The sequence below is a fragment of the Montipora foliosa genome, chromosome 2 (genome assembly GCF_036669935.1).
Source record: "Montipora foliosa isolate CH-2021 chromosome 2, ASM3666993v2, whole genome shotgun sequence".
Taxonomy (NCBI): Eukaryota; Metazoa; Cnidaria; class Anthozoa; order Scleractinia; family Acroporidae; genus Montipora; species Montipora foliosa.
The window spans coordinates 63,387,931-63,407,930 of NC_090870.1; the positions used below are offsets into that span (position 1 = coordinate 63,387,931).

The 20,000-nt window shown below is 40.6% G+C and overlaps 1 protein-coding gene across 1 annotated transcript in view; it reads left to right on the forward strand.

The window, feature by feature from the left end:
• Positions 1–20,000, forward strand: part of LOC137985041 (uncharacterized) — a 58,301-nt gene that overhangs the window by 22,491 nt on the left and 15,810 nt on the right. The window contains exons 4-9 of the mRNA XM_068832480.1: positions 1–359; positions 915–1,429; positions 11,633–12,482; positions 16,516–16,764; positions 18,192–19,140; positions 19,411–20,000. The exon at positions 1–359 is cut by the window's left edge and continues 111 nt beyond it; the exon at positions 19,411–20,000 is cut by the window's right edge and continues 61 nt beyond it. Of these exons, the coding sequence (XP_068688581.1) occupies positions 1–359; positions 915–1,429; positions 11,633–12,482; positions 16,516–16,764; positions 18,192–19,140; positions 19,411–20,000 (3,512 nt within the window). The remainder of the gene's footprint in view (positions 360–914; positions 1,430–11,632; positions 12,483–16,515; positions 16,765–18,191; positions 19,141–19,410) is intronic.

The following is a 20,000-nucleotide window of genomic DNA, read 5'->3' on the forward strand; positions in this document are numbered from 1 at the left end:
CAACAGCTTCCCAAAGAGTCGTCGTTCAGAGAAATTTTCAACTCCAACCCTCGCAAATTGCTGAGCAAGTGATATCTGTAGACATGTCCTGCAGTCATGCCCACGCAGTGGCTTTAGAAGGGGACAAACACATCGTGTCGATGTGGGGCCATGTAGACAGTGGAGCTCTTGGTCTCAAGCGACAGGATATATCAATTCCCACCCCCTTGGCATCAATTGACTGTCAAATCAAGCAGGTTGCCTGTGGTGCTGAGTTTACTTTGATGTTGAACGTGGAAGGCGAGGTGTTTTCTTGGGGAAAGGGGGCATTCGGAAAGTTGGGCCATGGGGATGAAGAAGACAGACAATTGCCAACTTTGGTGCGTCCTAGCTTTATATGCTTATATTCCACATGTTAAGAAGTCAGGGATGGCTTTGTGGTCATCAACCACGCCTCACACCACTGCAACCGTATGTGGGTTGAGTTCCAGCAGGAACCCATGACTAGGAGCGAACAACATCGCTTTCAGTTCCTGTCACGGCGTTTTTACAGATCAATTTATTTTTAGATTGAATTTCCCGTGAGTGAGACTTTCCTAGGAGCTCGATGACCAATCCTAAAAAAACTACCTTGACGTAATAGCGTCACCGAACCGGAACTGCCCTTTTTCTCCGTGGGAAAAGGTAGTCTAAAAATAGATCGGTCTGTAAAAATGCCGTGACATAGGCTTAGTATTGGAGTTGTCGCTCCTAGTCGTAGGTTCGTGGTTCCGGTCGAGCTAAACTGAGGGTTTTTCTCCGAGTACTCCGGTTTTCCTCCCTCATTAAAATCGACATCTGGTTAAAAGCAACCCCGTTCCCAATTAGAGGATTAAACATTATCATCACAATTCTTGTAGAGGTAATTAACGGTTGATCTGTTTTCTCAAACGCAGGTCACGACACTGAAAAACATGGAAGCCATCGATGCAAGAGGTGATCACGCTGCTGCCATAATGAAGGGAGGTTACCTTTACCAGTGGGGTCTTGAGTGTGCAGATCCACAGCTAACTCAGTTTGCTGCATCACCGAAGAAAGTCAGACAAATCTCCAGTATCAAAGTGAGGTCCATCTCTTGCGGCACTCATCACACTGTTTTTACGGGTGACGGACAGCTTCTTTATTCTGGAATTCCTTATGCTTGGGGGAGGGGCTCCCATGGTCGCCTTGGTGTGGGTCACTGTCAGAATCTCTTTGCTCCAGTATGTATTAACGCTCTTTACAACCCCGGAAACGTTGTCACGCAAGTGTCAGCTGGTGACAAGCACACTGCATTTTTAACAAAGGATGGAGAAGTTTACACGTGTGGTAGCAATGCTTTTGGGCAGCTTGGTTACTTTACTAACTCTGGGGGCAGTGATATACCGCGTAAGGTCTGTCTTGGGAACAATGCTGCAGGAAGCGAAGTCAGGTGCGTATTCTGTTGAGAATGATGTGAAATAATAAAATGTACTCACACTAGCTAAAAATCTGAAGGAGGCTCGAAAGGGTTTTCAGCTGAGCGCGCGCGCGTAAGCCACACGCGCAAAATTCTAAAAGCTGCTAGCGTCAGCTCATGATTCAAAATTGGTCACCAGAAATAAACAAATACCGCTAATTTCGCTCACCTTTCTTCTGATTCCTATATATAAAGAATATCAATAGACATCTCCTATTCACGAAAACTACGAAAATTGTACACACACGGTTTAATGGTCACTTAAACTCGTTTGTCTTGGCCTGTAGCTTCACTCGCTCGTGCACTGGAATTAGCGGGTTACGCATGCGTAAATGCCGATCCTGTAACCCCCTCATTTTTCCTGATTTTGCAACTTAACTCATTTATATCTCTGCTTCCGGACGGTGACTTTTTTGCATTTTTGGCGTGTTAGCTTAGATTAATTTAAAACGTTTGTCTTTCACATTTAAAAAAATTATTTTTCTGAAAAACCGACCTACAGATTTTGTTGAATTTTAAATATTTTAGAGATTACTTCTAACATTACCTGGTAACGCTGGATGGGAAGATATCACCGTCCCGTTTTTTTAAAAGAAGACAATATATCTTGATTTTAAGGCTCAAATGCCTTATATCGTTGCCATGGTAACGTTATTTTGGAGGAAAATATGATGTGAAAAATCTATGATGGTACTTAATACCCTCGCCAAATTTCGTTTTGATGTGATTACCTTAACTTATCTAAGGACAGAATATGTTTATTTGTTTGAAAGAAGGAGAAACTATTTTAAGCCTCCATAAAATTGGACGTTTCATTCGGAAAATGCAATCTTCGTCAGCTGTAAAAGCGTTCCACTAAGACTGCGGTTATGTAAATATTCAGTTCCTAGAGGCCTGGGACTCCGTTCACTCAAGTGTATTAAGGCTTGACCAGCCTAATTATTATGCATATTTTTATTTGGAGGGAAAGCATTTGTCCAGGGCCTATGAAAGTTTACAGGCAGTTAGTTATCGGTATTGTTATAACTTTTCCAAAATGTTTCGTATCACATTCTTGTCACGTGACCCAAAATCGACTTATAACAGTTATTTTCTTTACTTAGAAATGAGGAACATTCAGTTACATTATATCAATCTTGTTTCTTATATAATTATTCGATGACCCATTCTAAAGGCTCTGTCATGCTGCCTTTTAATTATGTCCACATGTTAAGAGCAATGAACAATTGAGGAAAAAAGATCACGTGACATGATAACATCCAAATATCTTAATAGATAAATACAGAGTACCACATTAAAAGGCGGCATTCGGAAGGCACAGTTGTACTAAACGTGTTAATACCAAATTGTTTCAAAATTTGAAGTATAAATGTTCCCCGTTTTTGAGTAAAGGATATAAACGTTATAAGTTGTTTTAGGGTCACATGACCAAAATGTGATGCAAAATATTTTGGCAAATTAATAACAACACCGATGACAAACTTTTTGCCAAGTTTCATGGACATTGGACAGATGCTTTCCTTCAAATAAAAATATGCATAATAATTAGGTTGGTCAGCTTAATACACTTGGGCAGCTTCAAGTTTCAATTTTATTGCGTAGATGCACTATTTACGAAACTAACTACAGTTGAACGCCGTTATTTCGAACTCGGGTATTTCGAACTTCCCACTATTTCGAGCAAATGTTCATTTCCCTTGGTTTTGCCCCTTTCAGTTTGGAGTCGTTTTACTACACTTAATTCAAACTCGGTTATTCCGAATTCCCGCTTATTCGAACTAATTCTCATCTCCTATGGACTTGATGCTTTCCTTTTATTTCGATGTTTAATTTAAAAGGTGGTTGACTAACTTCAGACACTGTCAGAACATCGTGACAATTGTCCCATTGCGCACAATTCGAATTGCCCAATCTACCTTCTGGATAATTCACGATTTGGCCGTCGTGGTGGTGGTACTGGAATAATGTTCAGAGATTATGAAAATGCCACCCAGCAGGCCTCCGGTGAATTGCAGTCCTTCGAATACTCAGAATGGAACATGATATCTGGAAATCAGCGCATCCATCTGATCATTATTTACAGATCACCGTATTCTGAGTCTCATCCAGTAGCAAAAGTAGTTGCTGATTATATGGAATATATTGTCCTGTGTGCTGACCATCTCTTGATTACAGGAGATTTCAACATTCATGTAAATGGCATCAGTGACCCCCGGTGCATACCGATTTCGTCAGCTCCTTAACAAATTATATTGGACTTAATCACATGTTAGTGGACACACGTAGGATCTTATCGTCACCAGGAGCTCTGACCGACTGCTTATCTATCCTCCATGGATCACATGCCGTTCCATTGTACTGTTCATATTAAGAAACCTTCATATAAAAAGTCACAAATTTCTGATAGGAAAATCAATTCCATTAACATTGACGTTCTACGAGATGAACTATCAAAGTCAGATATATGTAACAACAACATGCTATCACTTGAATTTAATGACGTCGTTAAGTGTTACAACGATACCTTAATGACAACAAGTTATTAACAAAGAGACCTATTGTATCTTGGTTTGGTCAAAAAATCAAGACTGCTAAAAAAGAACGCCGCTGTGCTGAAAGGAAATGGACCGGAGAAGAACGAAACAAGACTCTGATGTTCTGATCAACAAAGCCAAGAAAAACAAGATAAAAAGGCTCGCAAAGAGTATTATTTCAGCTTGATACAGGAGAACAGTCACAATCCTCGCAAATTGTTTAATTTAGCAAAAACTATCTTAAATCATGAGGCGGCGTTAAATTTCAAGGCTACCAAGATGATAGGGTACAACATGCTGATGACATAGGAAACTTTTTCATTCAGAAGGTAGAGGTCATTCGGTCTAAATTGGACAGTGCCACTTCCAGTGGATGTCATAGATGCGTCATACCCTGCCAGCTCTGTGTCTCCTGCCTGTTTTGACGTATTCAATCCTCTCACTGAAGTTGACGTTACTAAACTTATTGCTAATTCAAATAGGAAGTCCTGTTGTGATGACCCCATGCCTGCGTCACCTGGCTACAAATGCTTAGACGTTTTACTTCCAGTTCTCAGTAGGATGATTAATATGTCTCTTCAAGAGGTTTTCCTGACAGCTGGAAACACGCCGTTGTTCAACCAAAGCTTAAGGAACCAAATGCAGAGCACACCTTTCCAAATCAAATCTCACCTTAGTCTCTACACTTGTTGAGCGTGTTGTCTTTAACCAGATTCACGTTCTCTTCACTTTGCGTAATCTCTACCCTAAAGCCCAGTCTTCCTATCGTCAGTTCCGCAGAAATGAAACTGAACTATCTCGCATTAAGAACGATATATTGATGAATATTAATAAACAACACCTCACTCTTCTGGTTCTGTTAGTCTCAAGCGCTGCTTTTGACACTGTCGACCATTCTATTCTGCTGAATCGACTTCACTCGGACTTTGGCTTCTCTGGCGACGTGCTCTCTTGTCTCAAATCGTACCTGTACAAACGGACGCAATCAGTATCTATTTACGGTCATACATCCAGGAAATTTGATGTAAAGGATGGGGTCCCCCAAGGATCCTGTCTCGGTCCTCTTCTGTTTGTCATCTACTACGATTCTCAGTTGAGTATGACACTAGGGAAGTTTGGTGACAAAGTTTCAGCGTTAAAGTTACCATGCTGTCAAGGGCAACTTCCTTCGTTTCCAAGAGTAACTTTTAGGGTCTTGCCGTCACGAGCGATGAGCCCGCCAAAATCTACAAATGGTAACGGTTAAATTCAAACTGGCGACCGTTACCAGTTAAATGACGTCAAACCCCGAAAAGTTACCCTTGGAAACGAAGCAAGTTGCCCTTGACAACATGGTAACTTTAACGATGAAACTTTGTCACCAAACTTCCCTAGTGTCATACTCAATTGAGAATCGTAGTATGTCAGCAAGCTGTTCACCATCGTTGAACGTCATCTTCCACAAGTTCATGCTTAAGCCGGTGACACACAGCTTTATATTGCGTTCAAGCCCGATCCTAAACATGCCGCTGACACTGTTGAAGCTATGCAGGGATGTGTTGCTGATATCAGAAAATGGATGTTAATAGATCGGCTGAAGCTCAACGATGACAAAACGGAATTCATTGAGATAGGGACGAGGCAGCAACTGTCGAACTTAACATTGTATGTAGGGGGTACGACTGCTTCATCTTCCACTGTAGTCAGGAATCTTGGATGTTGGCTGGATTACCAACTGAAAATGGATACTCATATTTATAAGACATGCAAATCTGCTTTCTTTCATCTACATAATATTAGAAGAATCAGGAAATTTCTGAGTTTCGATAATGCTCAAACTTTAGTTAATGCCTTTGTCGTTTCCTGTTTGGACTACTGCAACAGTGCTATTCTTTACGGCCTGCTTGCCACTGAACTGCAGAAACTCCAGCGTGTTCAAAACACTGCCGCCAGGCTCATTTGTAAGATAACTCGTTTCAATCATATTTCACCAATTTTAAGAAGACTCCACTGGCTACCTATCAAATACCGCATCGAGTTTAAGATCCTACTTATTACCTACAAAGTTATCCATGGACTTGCACCAGCGTATCTCAGCGAACTTATTACCCACAAGACTAACGGCACTTTCCTTTTGTCAGAACTGGCCGGCCAGACCCGTCATTTTGCAAAGAAAATGCAACAATTTGAAGGAACACTTGCACGATAATCCCTCATATCCTTGTGGAAAAGCAGTATATATCATCCTCGAGGTTTGTTAATTTGAAGGCGTTTTAGAGTTATTCCTCCCAAATGCCTGGTCTGGCCGGTCAGTTCTGTCAAATGGAAAGCGCCCTAAGATCGTCTAGTGAATTTTTACTGCAACCACCCAGAAAAAAAACTCTACGTCCACTTGGTTATCGTTGTTTTGCCGCAGCTGCGCCATCGTTATGGAATAAATTAGTTAATGCAGTCCGCTCTGCAAATAGTGTACAGTCTTTGAAAAGACTTCTTAAAAGTCACCTATTGAATTCCAAATGGCATATGAACTTTAAAAGATTATGATCAGGTACTGATCAGTTGTAATTTTCATCTGTATAATTTTATTGCCATAATTGTTACTTTATTCATACTTTATATCATATTTATTGTAAGCTAGATACTAGGCTTCTGATAGGATTCGGAAAAAAATCAAAGATTATGCGGAAATTTTTGGCCATATTATGCGTGAACATGCGTTGATTATTCTGAAATTTAAACAATTTATAAAACTAATGATTAGGCCCGTCCAATGTATTTACATGCTTATGGTAAATCAAGACTCGAAATTGCGACCAATACAGTCGCGTTTGCGCTTGAGTTTTTTCCCTTTGCGATTGAAATACCTGGAGGAGTCTCTAATTTGCGACCAGCTTTTACCGTTGAAATAAAAGGGTCAGCAGTTGGCATTTTGCCGCAACTTTCGCTAAAATAAATAAAGCGATAAAAATTATTTTGTTTCTTGTCATGAAATTTGTTTTAATTCGGAGATATGAAGCAAAATTGTACTGTGGTTGGACCGCAGCAACCCATTGCGGGCTTCTATTTCCCATACGATTACAAAACATGATACAATTTAATTTGCGAATGTAACTTGCGGGTAAATTGTCATATCTTCACTTGTTGCAAAATTGCGACATTAATTTTATATATTTTTAATTTCGAGCCCAGAGTATGTTTAACTAGGGTCCAGGCTCATTGCCGAAAAATGCGTGGAAACTGCTTACAACATTTTGTAATAATAATAATAATAATAATAATAATAATAATAATAATAATAATAATAAATTCTTAGGAACAAGAAAATTACTAACAATGAACGGAGGCCTGCACCCAAGAGACTGTGTTGCAAGAATCTACGTCCCAAGGAAGCACGGTGGTAGAGGACTCATATCAGTAGAGGACTGTATAAACCAAGCAAGGGTATCATTGGAAACATATGTCCAATCGAGTGAAGAAGAACTGGTGAAAGCAGTTAGGGCAGAGGTTACTGGAAGTCAGGAAACGGCAACCAGTTTTAAAGTAAAAAGAAGTGATGAAAACACCCAAGAATGGAAAGAAAAGCCACTACATGGACAATTTGTAAGAGAGACTGAAGAGCTGGCTGAAGCAAGGAAGTCTTGAGAGAGAGACAGAAGCACTAATAATTGCTGCACAAGATCAAGCATTACCGACAAATTATATTAAAACCATTGACAAATACCAGATAGATGCTAAATGTAGAATGTGCAGAGACAAAAATGAAACTGTAAGTCACATCGTCAGCGGTTGTTCAAAATTGGCACAGAAAGAATACAAGAAAAGACATGATAATGTAGCCAGGGCAATTCACTGGGATCTGTCGGGAAAATGCGGGTTCCACCGGAATGATAAATGGTACAGTCACGTCCCTGAGAGCGTACTGGAAAATGAGAACTACAAACTCCTTTGGGACTTCAGCATACGGACAGACCATAACATCGAGGCTAGGAGGCCAGACCTAGTGCTTGTTGACAAAAGCAAGAAAAGCTGTCATATAATAGACGTGGCAATTCCAGAAGACAGTGAAGCAAAAGAAAAGGAGGCCGAGAAGGTTGAAAAGTATCAAAATCTGGCCAGAGAATTGTGGAGGATGTGGGAAGTGAAAACCAAAGTCGTACCAATTGTATTGGGGGCTTTAGAAACAGTGCCCTTGCGACTGAAGGGCAAGTTAAAGGGCATAGGAGTAGACACATCAATTACCTTAATCCAGACGTCTGCATTGCTGGGATCAGCAAGGATACTTAGAAAAAAGTATCGGAAATGTAAAGGACAGGGAAAAGAAACATTTTGGTGTTCATTGGCAACTTGTTGTTGCCCGACACCACAATTTTACCAGCTGGTAAAACCTTAAGCTGAACAGTATGACTATGAAATAATAATAATAATAACATTTATTTATACCGCGCAAATTCAACTATGCAGTTTTCAAATGCGCCTTACGATAAAAGAACAATATATTACCAGTATGTAAAATATAACAATGTATAGTAAAAATTACATGAATGAATAATTATCTAGTCTATGAATTACAATACTGTATCAGAAAAAGCTTTTTTAAAAAGAAGTGTCTTCAAATTAGGTTTAAAAACTTTAAATCGGAAGTGCATCTAAGATCTAACGGACCGGCGATTATTATTCCAGAGTTTTGGTGCGGCGGCTACAAATGCTCGATCGCCAAGAGTAGAGAAAGTCCTGATATTTGGATTTGAAAGCAAATATTTGTTATTTGATCTGAGGCTGTAGGATGAATTAGGCTTAAAGTTTGCAAGAGATGATAAATAATTAGGAGCTGTACCGTGGATTGCTTTATGAGTGATTGTAATAATCTTATAATCTATTCTCAACGTTACAGGTAGCCAGTGTAATTTGTATAATATAGGTGTGATATGGCAGTACGCAGTTTCCAGCTGCGTTTTGAACGCGCTGCAGTTTAGTAAGAGCGCAGTTGGGTTTTCCGTATAAAAGTGAATTACAATAGTCCAATCTGCTTGTGATGAAAGCGTGGATTAATTTCTCGGCAAATTCTATGCTTAGTTATTTTCTGACGCGTCTAATATTGTGTAGATGAAGAAAGCACTCCTACAAGTTTTGGTTATGTTGAAGTTCAGGTTGAAATGGCAGTCAAACCAGGCCCCTAAGTTTCTAAGGAGTTCCGTGCTCGCAGAGATGATGGATTCGCCAATAGTTAGAGTAGCGCTTTTAGTTTTCTGTAGCTGCGCCTTAGTCCCAATGAGCATAAACTCAGTCTTGGAATCATTGATTATGAGGTTATCATTGATCATCTAGTTGCGGATGTCACAGAGGCACGTTTCCATTGCTGCAATGACGGCGTCTTGATCAGAATCATCATTTGGATTGAAAGCCAGATAGATACCGGTATCATCGGCATAACTGTGCGCAGTTGGCAGGTGCTTGCTTGTAAGGTGACTTGTTTTTTGTTCATGTTGACGAGTATGATGTTGCGCATGCGCAGTAAGGCAGTTTCCGTGCTGTGATTTTTGCGGTAGGCTGATTGAAATTCTGGAAGCATCTGATTGGACGGCACGTGATCAAAGATTTGTAGTGCAGCTGCCCTTTCAGTGATCTTTGAAAGAAATGCGAGATTGCTGACGGGCCGGTAATTTTTTCTTTATCAGATCCATGTTGACTTTGTTTAACTTTGGTCTCACTAAACCCTCTTTCCAAATGTCCGGAAATTAAGTGACCACTACAGAGCGATACCACCCCCAACTGGTTGAGAGCGTATTTCATCATGAAACATGTATCCAATAGGAGTGCATTCAGCTCTAACCGCCGCATCGTCTGAGGATAGCCAAGTCTCGGTTAATGCACATACATCAATCTTATTACTGCACAGATATTCTTGGAAAACTGCAGTCTTATTGCGTACGGACTGGCAGAGGAGAATTGGAAGCAACACTGGGTCTTTAGAGACCGATTGCCGTAGTTTTGGTTGTCAAGTGACCGAGCAGTAAGGATAAAAAGAGAGAATGAGACGGAGAGACCAAACGCACGTGAAAGGCCTTCCAAGGGTCTCGATATATTTCGTGTACAGTATTTTGTGCTGAAGCCTGAACCGGTTTTTTCCCGGCGAACCCCCGCTTATTCGAGCTATTTTCTCTTTCCCTTGCGTCTTCGAAATAACGGGGTTCAACTGCATGTATATTATTTCCTTGCATACGGAACCCGCGCCCGCAGTGCGCGCGGCAATCAAAACTGTGCTATCCTGTCAGTCCTTTGCTTTTTCACCGGAAACGGTGTATTTCCGTGGGCAAACGACGTTGTGATCGATCTACCCTGTCGAAAGGATGTCATCAAAGTCTTTTTTCGCGGAGTTAACACAAATAAATACATTATCAATACAGTTTTGACGTCTTCTTACACTTGATTCGAAAATACTAAACTGAATTCGTCTTAAAATAGTTAGAAAAAGCACAACTGAATAACAGCCAAAGCACAACAGCTGACGTTCGAATCGCCGCTAGCTGGCAACCCAGTTTTGGACCCAAAGTTTGTTGGCAAAAAAGGTTCCGCAGAATCTCTTAAACGCTTTTCTGGCCCATTAATCGCGAACAATTGACGTGACGTCGGATAGCACAGTTTTTCCCACTCGTTGAAGTTTGATTGGTCAATTTAAATTTCAGGAGCTCTCGCCGTATGCACGGTTGTAAGAACGAAAGCATAAATAGACATAAAGTAATCTAATGTAGCCAAAGAACAACTTGAGGTGTGCGCAATGACCAGAGTGACCCTTAGCTTTCGAGCTGATCACTGTCATGTTCAAGGTAAATGCGGCTACAACAAATGAACGACAATGACAAGCTTCCCTACCCCACCTTAAGGGCCCACAGACGGATCTTTCGCGCGTTGCTAAGGAAGTGAAATGTTACTTCCGGTGACTGACGTCATCATATCGTGAGGTGACCGGAAAACCCACTCACTGACCTGGGAAATTTGATGGCAATCTCCTAATTGTCGTTTGCATAGAAGGTTTTTCCTCGCTCTTCCTCGCGCTTGCTGTCAGATCAACTGCGCGTGCGTAAACGAACTGACTTCCGGTTTGAGAAAAAGCTAAATTTCTGCCCGACTTACAGAATATAGCTAAGCATTGATTTTTTTCAAATCACCTTTTTTGAAAATGTTATGGGTATTTCAGTATCGTTTACCTCTGTAAAAAGAACATTTTTCAAAATAAAAAGAAAACCATGCTTGGCTGTATGCAAAAACGAATACAAATTATCAAACCGCTGATTAAATACCCAAATTGTGTAGGACGTTGACAAATTTGGAATTTTCTCTTATTGATCACGTGACCATGGGCGTGGCATTGAGACGTCATATGTAGGGTCATTGGTTTACAAAACTGGAAACTGACCAAAATAATGCCAAATTCTCTCAAATTGCTCAACCATTTCATCCTTAGCAACCCACCCAAAAAAAAAAAAACACTTGAGTGGGCCCTTAATTGAATTCCCTCAACAGTCATTTTTCATTTTTACTTCTTTCTATGTCATCTTCATTTGATCGCCACCGTCGCCTGATTTTTTATATGTTCCGTGTTATCGCGGAAAGTAAATTCTTTCTTTGGTACTTTTGGTCAGCGTCGTTTACATTTTAATCTTAGGGCGGAACAGATCTGTTGTAACGAAAACTACACAATGGTTTTGACGCAAGATGCCGACGTAATTGTGTGGGGTAAATGCCACTATGGAAAGAAGCTGGAAAACGCAATTCCTCTGAAGGACATCAGTATTCGTGATGTTACTACATGTATTGTGTTGTTGAAAAACTCGTTCGTCGAGCTTACCGTTGCATTAACATTTGACAGCGAGCTGTTCATTTGTGCAGGAGTGCATTTTGATTTTGATTTCCAAGCTGCCGATGATACCATACCACTGATAACCTGCAACAAGGCCAACTTAATAACACTTTCTTCAGTGGAGTCTGTTTTGGTCAGCGTTGATGAAGAAGGCAAGATCTTCTACGCAGACCTAGGTTTGTGGGTTTATCAACTTTTACCACAGGGACAAAACATTCCGTCTGAGAAACTCACACATGCCTTGTTCCAAAATATGAAGGAACACACTGAACCTCCAAGTCTACCAGCATTGGAGTTTGTCCCTATACCATCATTTTGTGGAGGTGTTATTGCAGTTGAAGCGACTCTCAGCACGTTTCTATTCTGCTCCAGCATCGGCGATGTATATAGTTGGTATCCAGGCGGTCACGTGATGCATCACATGGAACTTAACAATGAGATAATAGTGCAAATTGCCTGTGGAGCAAGCCACTGTGCTGCTCTATCAACCGAAGGAACTTTGTTCACATGTGGTGAAGGTGGCTCGGGTCAGCTTGGCATTGGTTCCTTTAAATCTGCCCAAATATTCCAGTTAGTGCCATTGACAGAATTTGAAAGAGTGAAGAATGTATGCTGTGGATGGGCAAGTACTTCTGTTGTTACAGAAAATGGAAAGGCGAGTAATGTTTTCTTGCTTTCAAAAAGTGTCGGTGATCAAGATTAAGCGATTTGCGTCGCTGAAATGACGTTCATGATGTGTCTTCGCCTTTTTTGTTTTGTTTTTCATAATTATGTTGGCAACTTGAGCTTTGTTCCCAAAACGGAAACTAAAAGAACTCGATTGGTTAGCAGATGACGCTACCCCACTAGCGAATGTTTTTTTTTCGTCGCTTTTGTTTTGCTTACCTTTTGCATCAATCTTTACCGCTATTAATTGATTTTTTCCTCAAGAAATACTTGTGCCAAGAACGATTCCTTTTTACTTGGAATGCCGAAGGCATACCACGTCCTAAAAGCAGTCGATTGCCTTGTTTTTGGTTGGTAGTCACAAATGTGCATACCCCACGGGTATCGAATTAAGCTCCGATCGGGTGAATCTATCTTTATATCCTTCAGTATTTTCAAACTTCCCTGCCGCGATTACAACACCCATCCTTTCCCAACCTTTACGGTAGTCTGTTAGACCACTGGGCCATCGTGACACACTTCAGATATTTAGATAAGAGCAAATATTTATTTTGGAATCTTTCCGCCAGCCATGATTGACATAGTATTAACCTATTGGACAGATCCTTTTTTTTTTTCGAGAACGTCAAGCTTTAAAGTAAGGAGAGTTTTCTACGTTCTTTCTTTATATATCTTGCTTCGTTCTTGTGTGTTCCACTGTGAACATTATTTTGCGTAGAGGGAATACTTCATTAAAAGTATAATTGCCTGGAACGAATACTCCAATATTTCTCGGGAACCAGATTGTTCAGCCGTTTTGGCGAAGAAAGAAAGTACGAAAATAGCTGCCAACGGCCAAATAAACTTCGCAGTGGTCCTCAATCCACGTACTAACCCCATTCGGAGGAGCTCAACTTCAGCTGACACTTGAACTAGTCGAACTAGCATCAACAAGCATCAACGATCATCTTTGTGTCATCTTTGTGTCGAACTTTATAACACTTGAAAGTAAGAAAAAACAAACTAACAAAAACCCCGTGACTTGCCGTCACTTTGTCACAGATGCATCGTTTGTTTCTTGAGTTGTTAGTATTAAACACGCAAGGTAACTTGATCACAGGCGGCCGCTAAAATCGATGTCACTTTCGATTTACGATAGAAAACTTGAACGTAATTTTGTTTTTACTTAAATATCCCGTATCCTGATCGCTTCTCGGCCTTTTGGCTAAGATTAGTTTCTGGGCCAAGGGCTAAGTACCATTGTACAACGTACGGTACTTTTTTCACTAGGTTTTTTTGGTTTTGTTTTTGATAGTTTTTTGTTCAGCTCGAGTGTAGAATCATGACGAACTTTTGTAGTTTCTCAGAACTATTTACTACTTGTAGCTTTTGTTTGAGTTTTGAATTGATGATTGAGAGAGTTTTGGCGCTATGAACCCGGACTGGACTACTGGATTTCAGCTTTTTTTCTTCACGAGATTTCAAGGTATTGTGGAACGTTTTGTACAAGTTACGGCTTTTACTTCGTGTAGAAGACACACATGACGTAAAACAATAGAACAAAAATCGTGAAACAATACCTAATCAGAATTCTAAATTCCTAAAGACCCCTAAAGCTTTTGTTACGTCATATGCGTCTTCTACACGAAGTAAAAGCCCAAGTTACTCCAATACTAGAATCAAGATTATTAATGGTAAAATTAGAACTTTGGACTGGACTACAGAACACGCAATTACGGAATTTTAGATTTTTGAGCATTGAGAGAACTGGAGTACAGACAGATGTTGTCTTCTTGTCTTCGCCACGGCAGATTTAAACCGTTTTCAAGGAACAAGTCTTTTCGTCTTTGCCACTGCAGACTTAAACAGTTTTCAAGGAACAAGTGTCTTTTTGTCTTCGCCACGGCAGATTTTAACAGTTTGCAAGGAACTAAACCAGGATTACGGAAGGATGATAAGTTGTTCAACTGTGATTTGTAATACGTTTTTCAGATGATTTAGAGCTGATCTTGTAACCTTTGGATGAACGAAATTAAGGAAGCAAGTGAAACTGTGGAATTTGAATAAAGTCTCCTTCAAGAAAATAAATAAATAAATAAATAATCCCTTATCGTGATAACCCAGTAATAGGGCTTCGTTCTTCGCATTTGCAAATTTAGCAGCATTAATAATGAGTTTTTACAACAAACAGCTTTAAGTTATATTACAGATTTATCTTTCTGGTAATCTCTCACCGTTTTCCCCAAGTTTAACTGTAGTTGAAGTTCACGGTAACTGGACAATTTGTGTTAACTGTTTGCGCATTCCAGTCTTGTTCTGTTGAATGAATGAAAGTTTATTTGCCACACAATAATATTGCAAAGACAATCAATAATAAGAGTACAGTCGTTAATATATATATATACATTATAGAAACAAGAAAACATGTAAACTAAAAACGATAAAAGAAGTTACTTAGCTCAAAGGACGGCCTTGTCGTTCCACAAAGTTCTCTAAATCAGCACGAGACTTGACTAAAAGTGGACGAGAATCTTCGGTTTGACGCAGATGAACAACAAAATTCTTCGCCCAGCAAAATTTGTAGCCATTCCGATTTTGAAATTTCTTGGCATCTACCAGAAGTTGTTGGATTTGGGGAGTGAGATGGTCGAATAACCTCACGTCTTCAAAAGAGCAGTCGGCTGGAATACCAACAGAATTGAAACAGAAGTTGCTGTAACTTTGCAAGCATCATTCCGTTTGTTTCGTGACTTGTTCCTTGATAATCCTTCTTGTAAATTAGCAAACTATTGGTCTTGGACAAGGAGTTGCATTTCTTTTGGAAACTCGATGGGCAATGTCAATGTCATAGCATGAAATGTCCACTCTTGTTTCCTTAAAAAACTTTAGGCATAAAGCAGTGTTTGTAGAAGCTGATTTGTTGGTATCAGTTTCAGGATAACCAAGGATCTTAATGTTAAACTGATAACTGTAGTGTAGGAACTGATCGAGAGTGATCGAGTGAACTGATCGTCCACCTTGGCAGCCAGCTCATCGAGGCGGGACCAGAGCGAGCTAAGCTTTCCTCTTGCCTCCTCTTGGAATTTGATAAGGCTATCATACGATTTGCCATAGACCTCCAAATGGGTCGATGTCTCTTCGTCCACCGAACAAGTATGTGCCTCACTTGTCTTCACAAACTGTTGAAAACCATCAAAATTCTTCCTCAAGGCAGCAATTTAACTTAAAGAGTGTTATTTTCTTTCTGTAACGACTTGATAGTAACATGGGCATATTGACGACAATAATTGGTCTCAAAATTTCCAGATTACAACAGAGCAAACTTTCGTGCACCCGCACCGCACCGAATTGGGAGGCTATGCGTCGCTCCTCCGTAGTTTCCGTAATTCCTTTTCCGCGCTGTGTACTTTCACTTCCAAGAATGTTAATACAAGTTAAGGGTTTACGCAGTAATGATAGCATAGGCTAAAGAAACTATCATTTCGTGTCAGAGATTTTACTTGCGGGGAAGGAAAATAGCAGCGGTGAAGACGGTCGTGTAACGGCAAGTAAAACAAAAGCGATAAGATTAAAATCCCTGCTGCTAGCTGGGTGCCGACAACGCTGATGGTCCCTTTCAAGGTGGATCTTTGCTGGTGAGCAGAGGAAAAAGCGGATGTTTCCAAACTTTTTCACTCAAAACTAAATATTTCATTTATACATTAAAGGACAAGATCCATTGAGAGTCAGCAGTAGTAGATGGAGTAACTTACACAGGTCGAACTCCGAGGTTCAGTAAGCTTAACAGAGAATAGAGTATACAACAGACAGATCCCAACATCGGGAACTCAGTGCCCTGCTCTTTGAGAATGACGTGTGGTTTCTTTTACGTCCCGCAGGGTTATGAACATTGAAGGGTTGTGAAAAGGGGCGTATACGTCGGTTTATCGTCTTTGCCAGAGAAGACTAGAGACTCCACCCATTTGCAGATGTTGTTGCAAAGGCAGCAGATTTGATCCTGCGACCTATAAATTTTGAATTTTCGTTGTTTTCTTGTCCTTTAGGTATATTTTTGGGGTCAGCTTGATCTTTCAAGAGGAGAAAAGATAAAGAGGAAACTATCACCAACAAAACCCTTTAACTTCGCAGCTCCCACAAAGCAACTGGAAAATAGACCTGTCGCTCCCGTGGGATATGAGGTGAAACTTACAGGAGATGCTGGAGTTGCTGGTCATCACCTTGCTTTGGTTGGACAGCCGCTAACAGTCGAGATTATTCAGAGGGCTGGAAACTCTGGCGGTGGCTTATGTGAGGTAAGAGCATCTTCTCACCCGGTTTTTTTTTTCATTCAGTTAATATTAAGGCTTTTTTACTTGGCCTGTTATTTCATCATGCTTTCTAGCGAGGTTTTTGTCATTGACCCTGGGAGTGGTCAATTAAGTATTTTTATTAAAGCAGCCTCACTAGCCTTTGAACAAACTGACAACTGTAACAGTTTCTTGCCTACCTCAAGTTTTACCTCTTTTTTGAGGGGACCAATTCGGCAAATGAGAAAACGCTCTACTGTTTGCGTAAGTCAGGTGAACACTTTACTTAATGAGGCTCGCTCCTGATATAGTAAAAAACCCGCGTTAAGAACCTAAAATTCTAGAACCTGTTAGGCTTAAATTATCATTTTAAAGTCCCTTTTCATAAGGACCTGTTTAACCTAAAATTTTCAATAGCTTCTTCTTTACACAAACGAAGGCAGCGATGAAAATTCAGAAAGAAATTTTAGTATAGGTTTCACTCAGTCAGTAAGATTCCAAGAACGAACTAAAATGCATGCTAGTACTTTGGAAAAATAAATTCAATGTATGGTTATCATCTAAACTGTTTTCTAGATAATTATTTAATACAGCACTCACGGCTATACCTATTCCATATCATGTATGCTCTGTAGTATAGTTATCTGTGCAACTCGCTAGTGCCCCTATCAACTTAAGAACCTATTTAAGAACCTAAGTAGCCTAAAATCCCACCAAATACCTTTTCTACAAGAACCTATTTAGGCAAAGTTGGAAAGATCTAGTTTCTTAGAGCGGTTTTCAATTGAGTGTCGAAAGTAATTAGCGAATTACTTTGGTTTTGCATTACTTGACTCAGTGATTGGTTCAAAGTTCTCGCGCCACTTTTTCAACCAATCAGAAGCAAAACCAAAATCAATCGTGGCTCTCACGTGCACATTTTCCCGCGCTTTGTGTCGGCTAGTGTGATTACTTTGAGTTTTGATTGGTTTACTGGATTGTCTCCGTCCTTTTTGATTGGCCAAAGTAATTACTTTGGTTTGGTTTTACGACACTCATTTGAAAACCGCTCTATACGCGGGTTTTTACTGTAGTATCACATCACTAATAACCTTGTTGGCCTCAATAATCCAGACCAGACCACAACATCGGGAACTTCGTGGCCTGCTCGTCCCGAATAGTGTGTGGGATCTTTAACGTCCCACTGTGACAGAGTTTATGAAAAAGTTAAGTGTGTTGAAACGGGGCCTGCGGTTTATAGTCCTTCTCGAGAAGACTTGAAAGTCTAACCATTTGCGGATGCAATTACAAAAGGCAGCACTTTCTCCCTCAGTTATTTAAAGATCTTGAGTGTTGGTTCGGTCGGTATTCCAATGGTCACCGACTGAGGCGGCGCACTGGTCGGCGGTACTGATAAAGTGGAATGCCATTTAACTGTATGTATTTTATTGCAGGAATTTCGTGCCGAGACATCATTTGCTTCGCATGATGCAAGGAAAATTCATTCAAAAGGTACTATAAAAAGGTCACACACAACTGACGGGGCCTTCGTTGCCTCGGTGGTTTTCTATTCCGAAGGTGCCTTCAACGTCTTTCTTACAAGAAATGGTCAGAACATCCTTGGAAGCCCATTAAAGGTGATCGCAGAGAATGGTGCGGTGTTGAAAAGGACTAAAGTCTCATTGGTCGGCTCCAACATCGAGTGCTTGAGAGAAGTTGGAGGTGTTCTCCAGCAAGCCATCGCCGTCAGAGATCCAGGAATTGAGTTATGGGGAGTCCCTAGCGTCACTACTGATTTACAGACTCAAGAGGCCTTTCAGATGGCTTCGGTGACAAATGGTGGAATCTATGTCTACGTTTGGGAAGGCAACCTTTCCGAGGAGAATCTAAGCCTTTGGCTTCATCAGCTATTCCTCTCAGCTCCTTCATCAAACGTGATCCTTTTGGGAGTAAATCTCAGTGCTACATATGCCAATGAGATTGATTTGAAACCATTTCAGAAGATAAACCCACAGCTGAAAAGATGCATCTTTGCTGGGATCACCTTCGCTTCAGAACATCGTGAACTCCTTGATGAAATTTTCTTACTGGTGAAACACTCCACAACATATCAAAGGCTCGTGTCGAACCGATTCGAGTGCCTAGTCGAAAAGGTCGCGGAAAAGAAGAAATCTGGCGTTGAGACCCTCGACGAGACTTCTATCAAGTGCCTTGCCGCAGAATGTGGTATCCAGAGAGAGTCTTTTTGCAGGGAAGCAGCTGAGCAACTTGAAGCCATAGGATTGGGCCTGCTGATAAGAGAAGAGTCACTCTTCCTGGTTCTGCAACCCTTCTGGCTTTCAAGACATTTAAGTGAAATGGCCAAGTCTAGCCATCTAGGATCGTTAGAAAAGGACCACCTGGGTATGGATAATAACATTTTTTCTGTTCCGAAAGCATTGGTCATGTTATAAATTTCATGCAATTTGGTTGCTCGACTTTGCTGAACGTCGGGAGAATCTTGATTTGATACTATTCTGCTGATTCAGTTTTATCTCTTCAACTTTTAGTTTCTCTAACTTACTGCAAAGAACATCGAAACGTTTTCAATTGTGTTACTTGCATTTTTCATCGATAAGAAGCATTTATTGAGAGCATATTCTCTTGTTTTATCCCTCTTACCCTCTTCCACAGAAACAGCAAAGCAGCATGTTGCCAATCTACTTATTTCAAAGGGTCTGGCTTTGGAGAGGATGAATAAATCAGAAATTGACATCGTCCCATATCTCTGTTCCATACCGGAAGAGAGTTGGAGTCTGGTTGAAAAATCAACATACACCCTCTACAGGCATCTGATAATAAATGCTCCTCCCTATGTCCTTCATTCAGTCTTCCAAACTGTCGCTGCGAGTGTCCTACAGGAGTTCAGTCGTGTCTCCTTAGGCAGGTATTCTTTAGTGATTCACAACGATCAGCACCAGTCGCGTATCGATTGTGGTCCATGCGTCACTAACAGAACTGTTACAGAGATTCGGGTGACTGTGCGAGCCAATAGTCAAGATACTTGCTGCAGTGGTGCAGACGCAATCGGGAGCTTCCTTCAAAGATGTTGCGAAACACTTGGTTTGTCCAGCGGGACAAACATTAAGGCATCTTGCAGCGTCTGTCACCAGTTTTACATTGATTTGGCTGATATCAAAGAAAAGCTGTTGCAAGGTGATGCACATCTCTCTTGTGGGAGATGCCATGGAAGCGTTCCAGTAAGTGAATTGCTGAATGGTTTC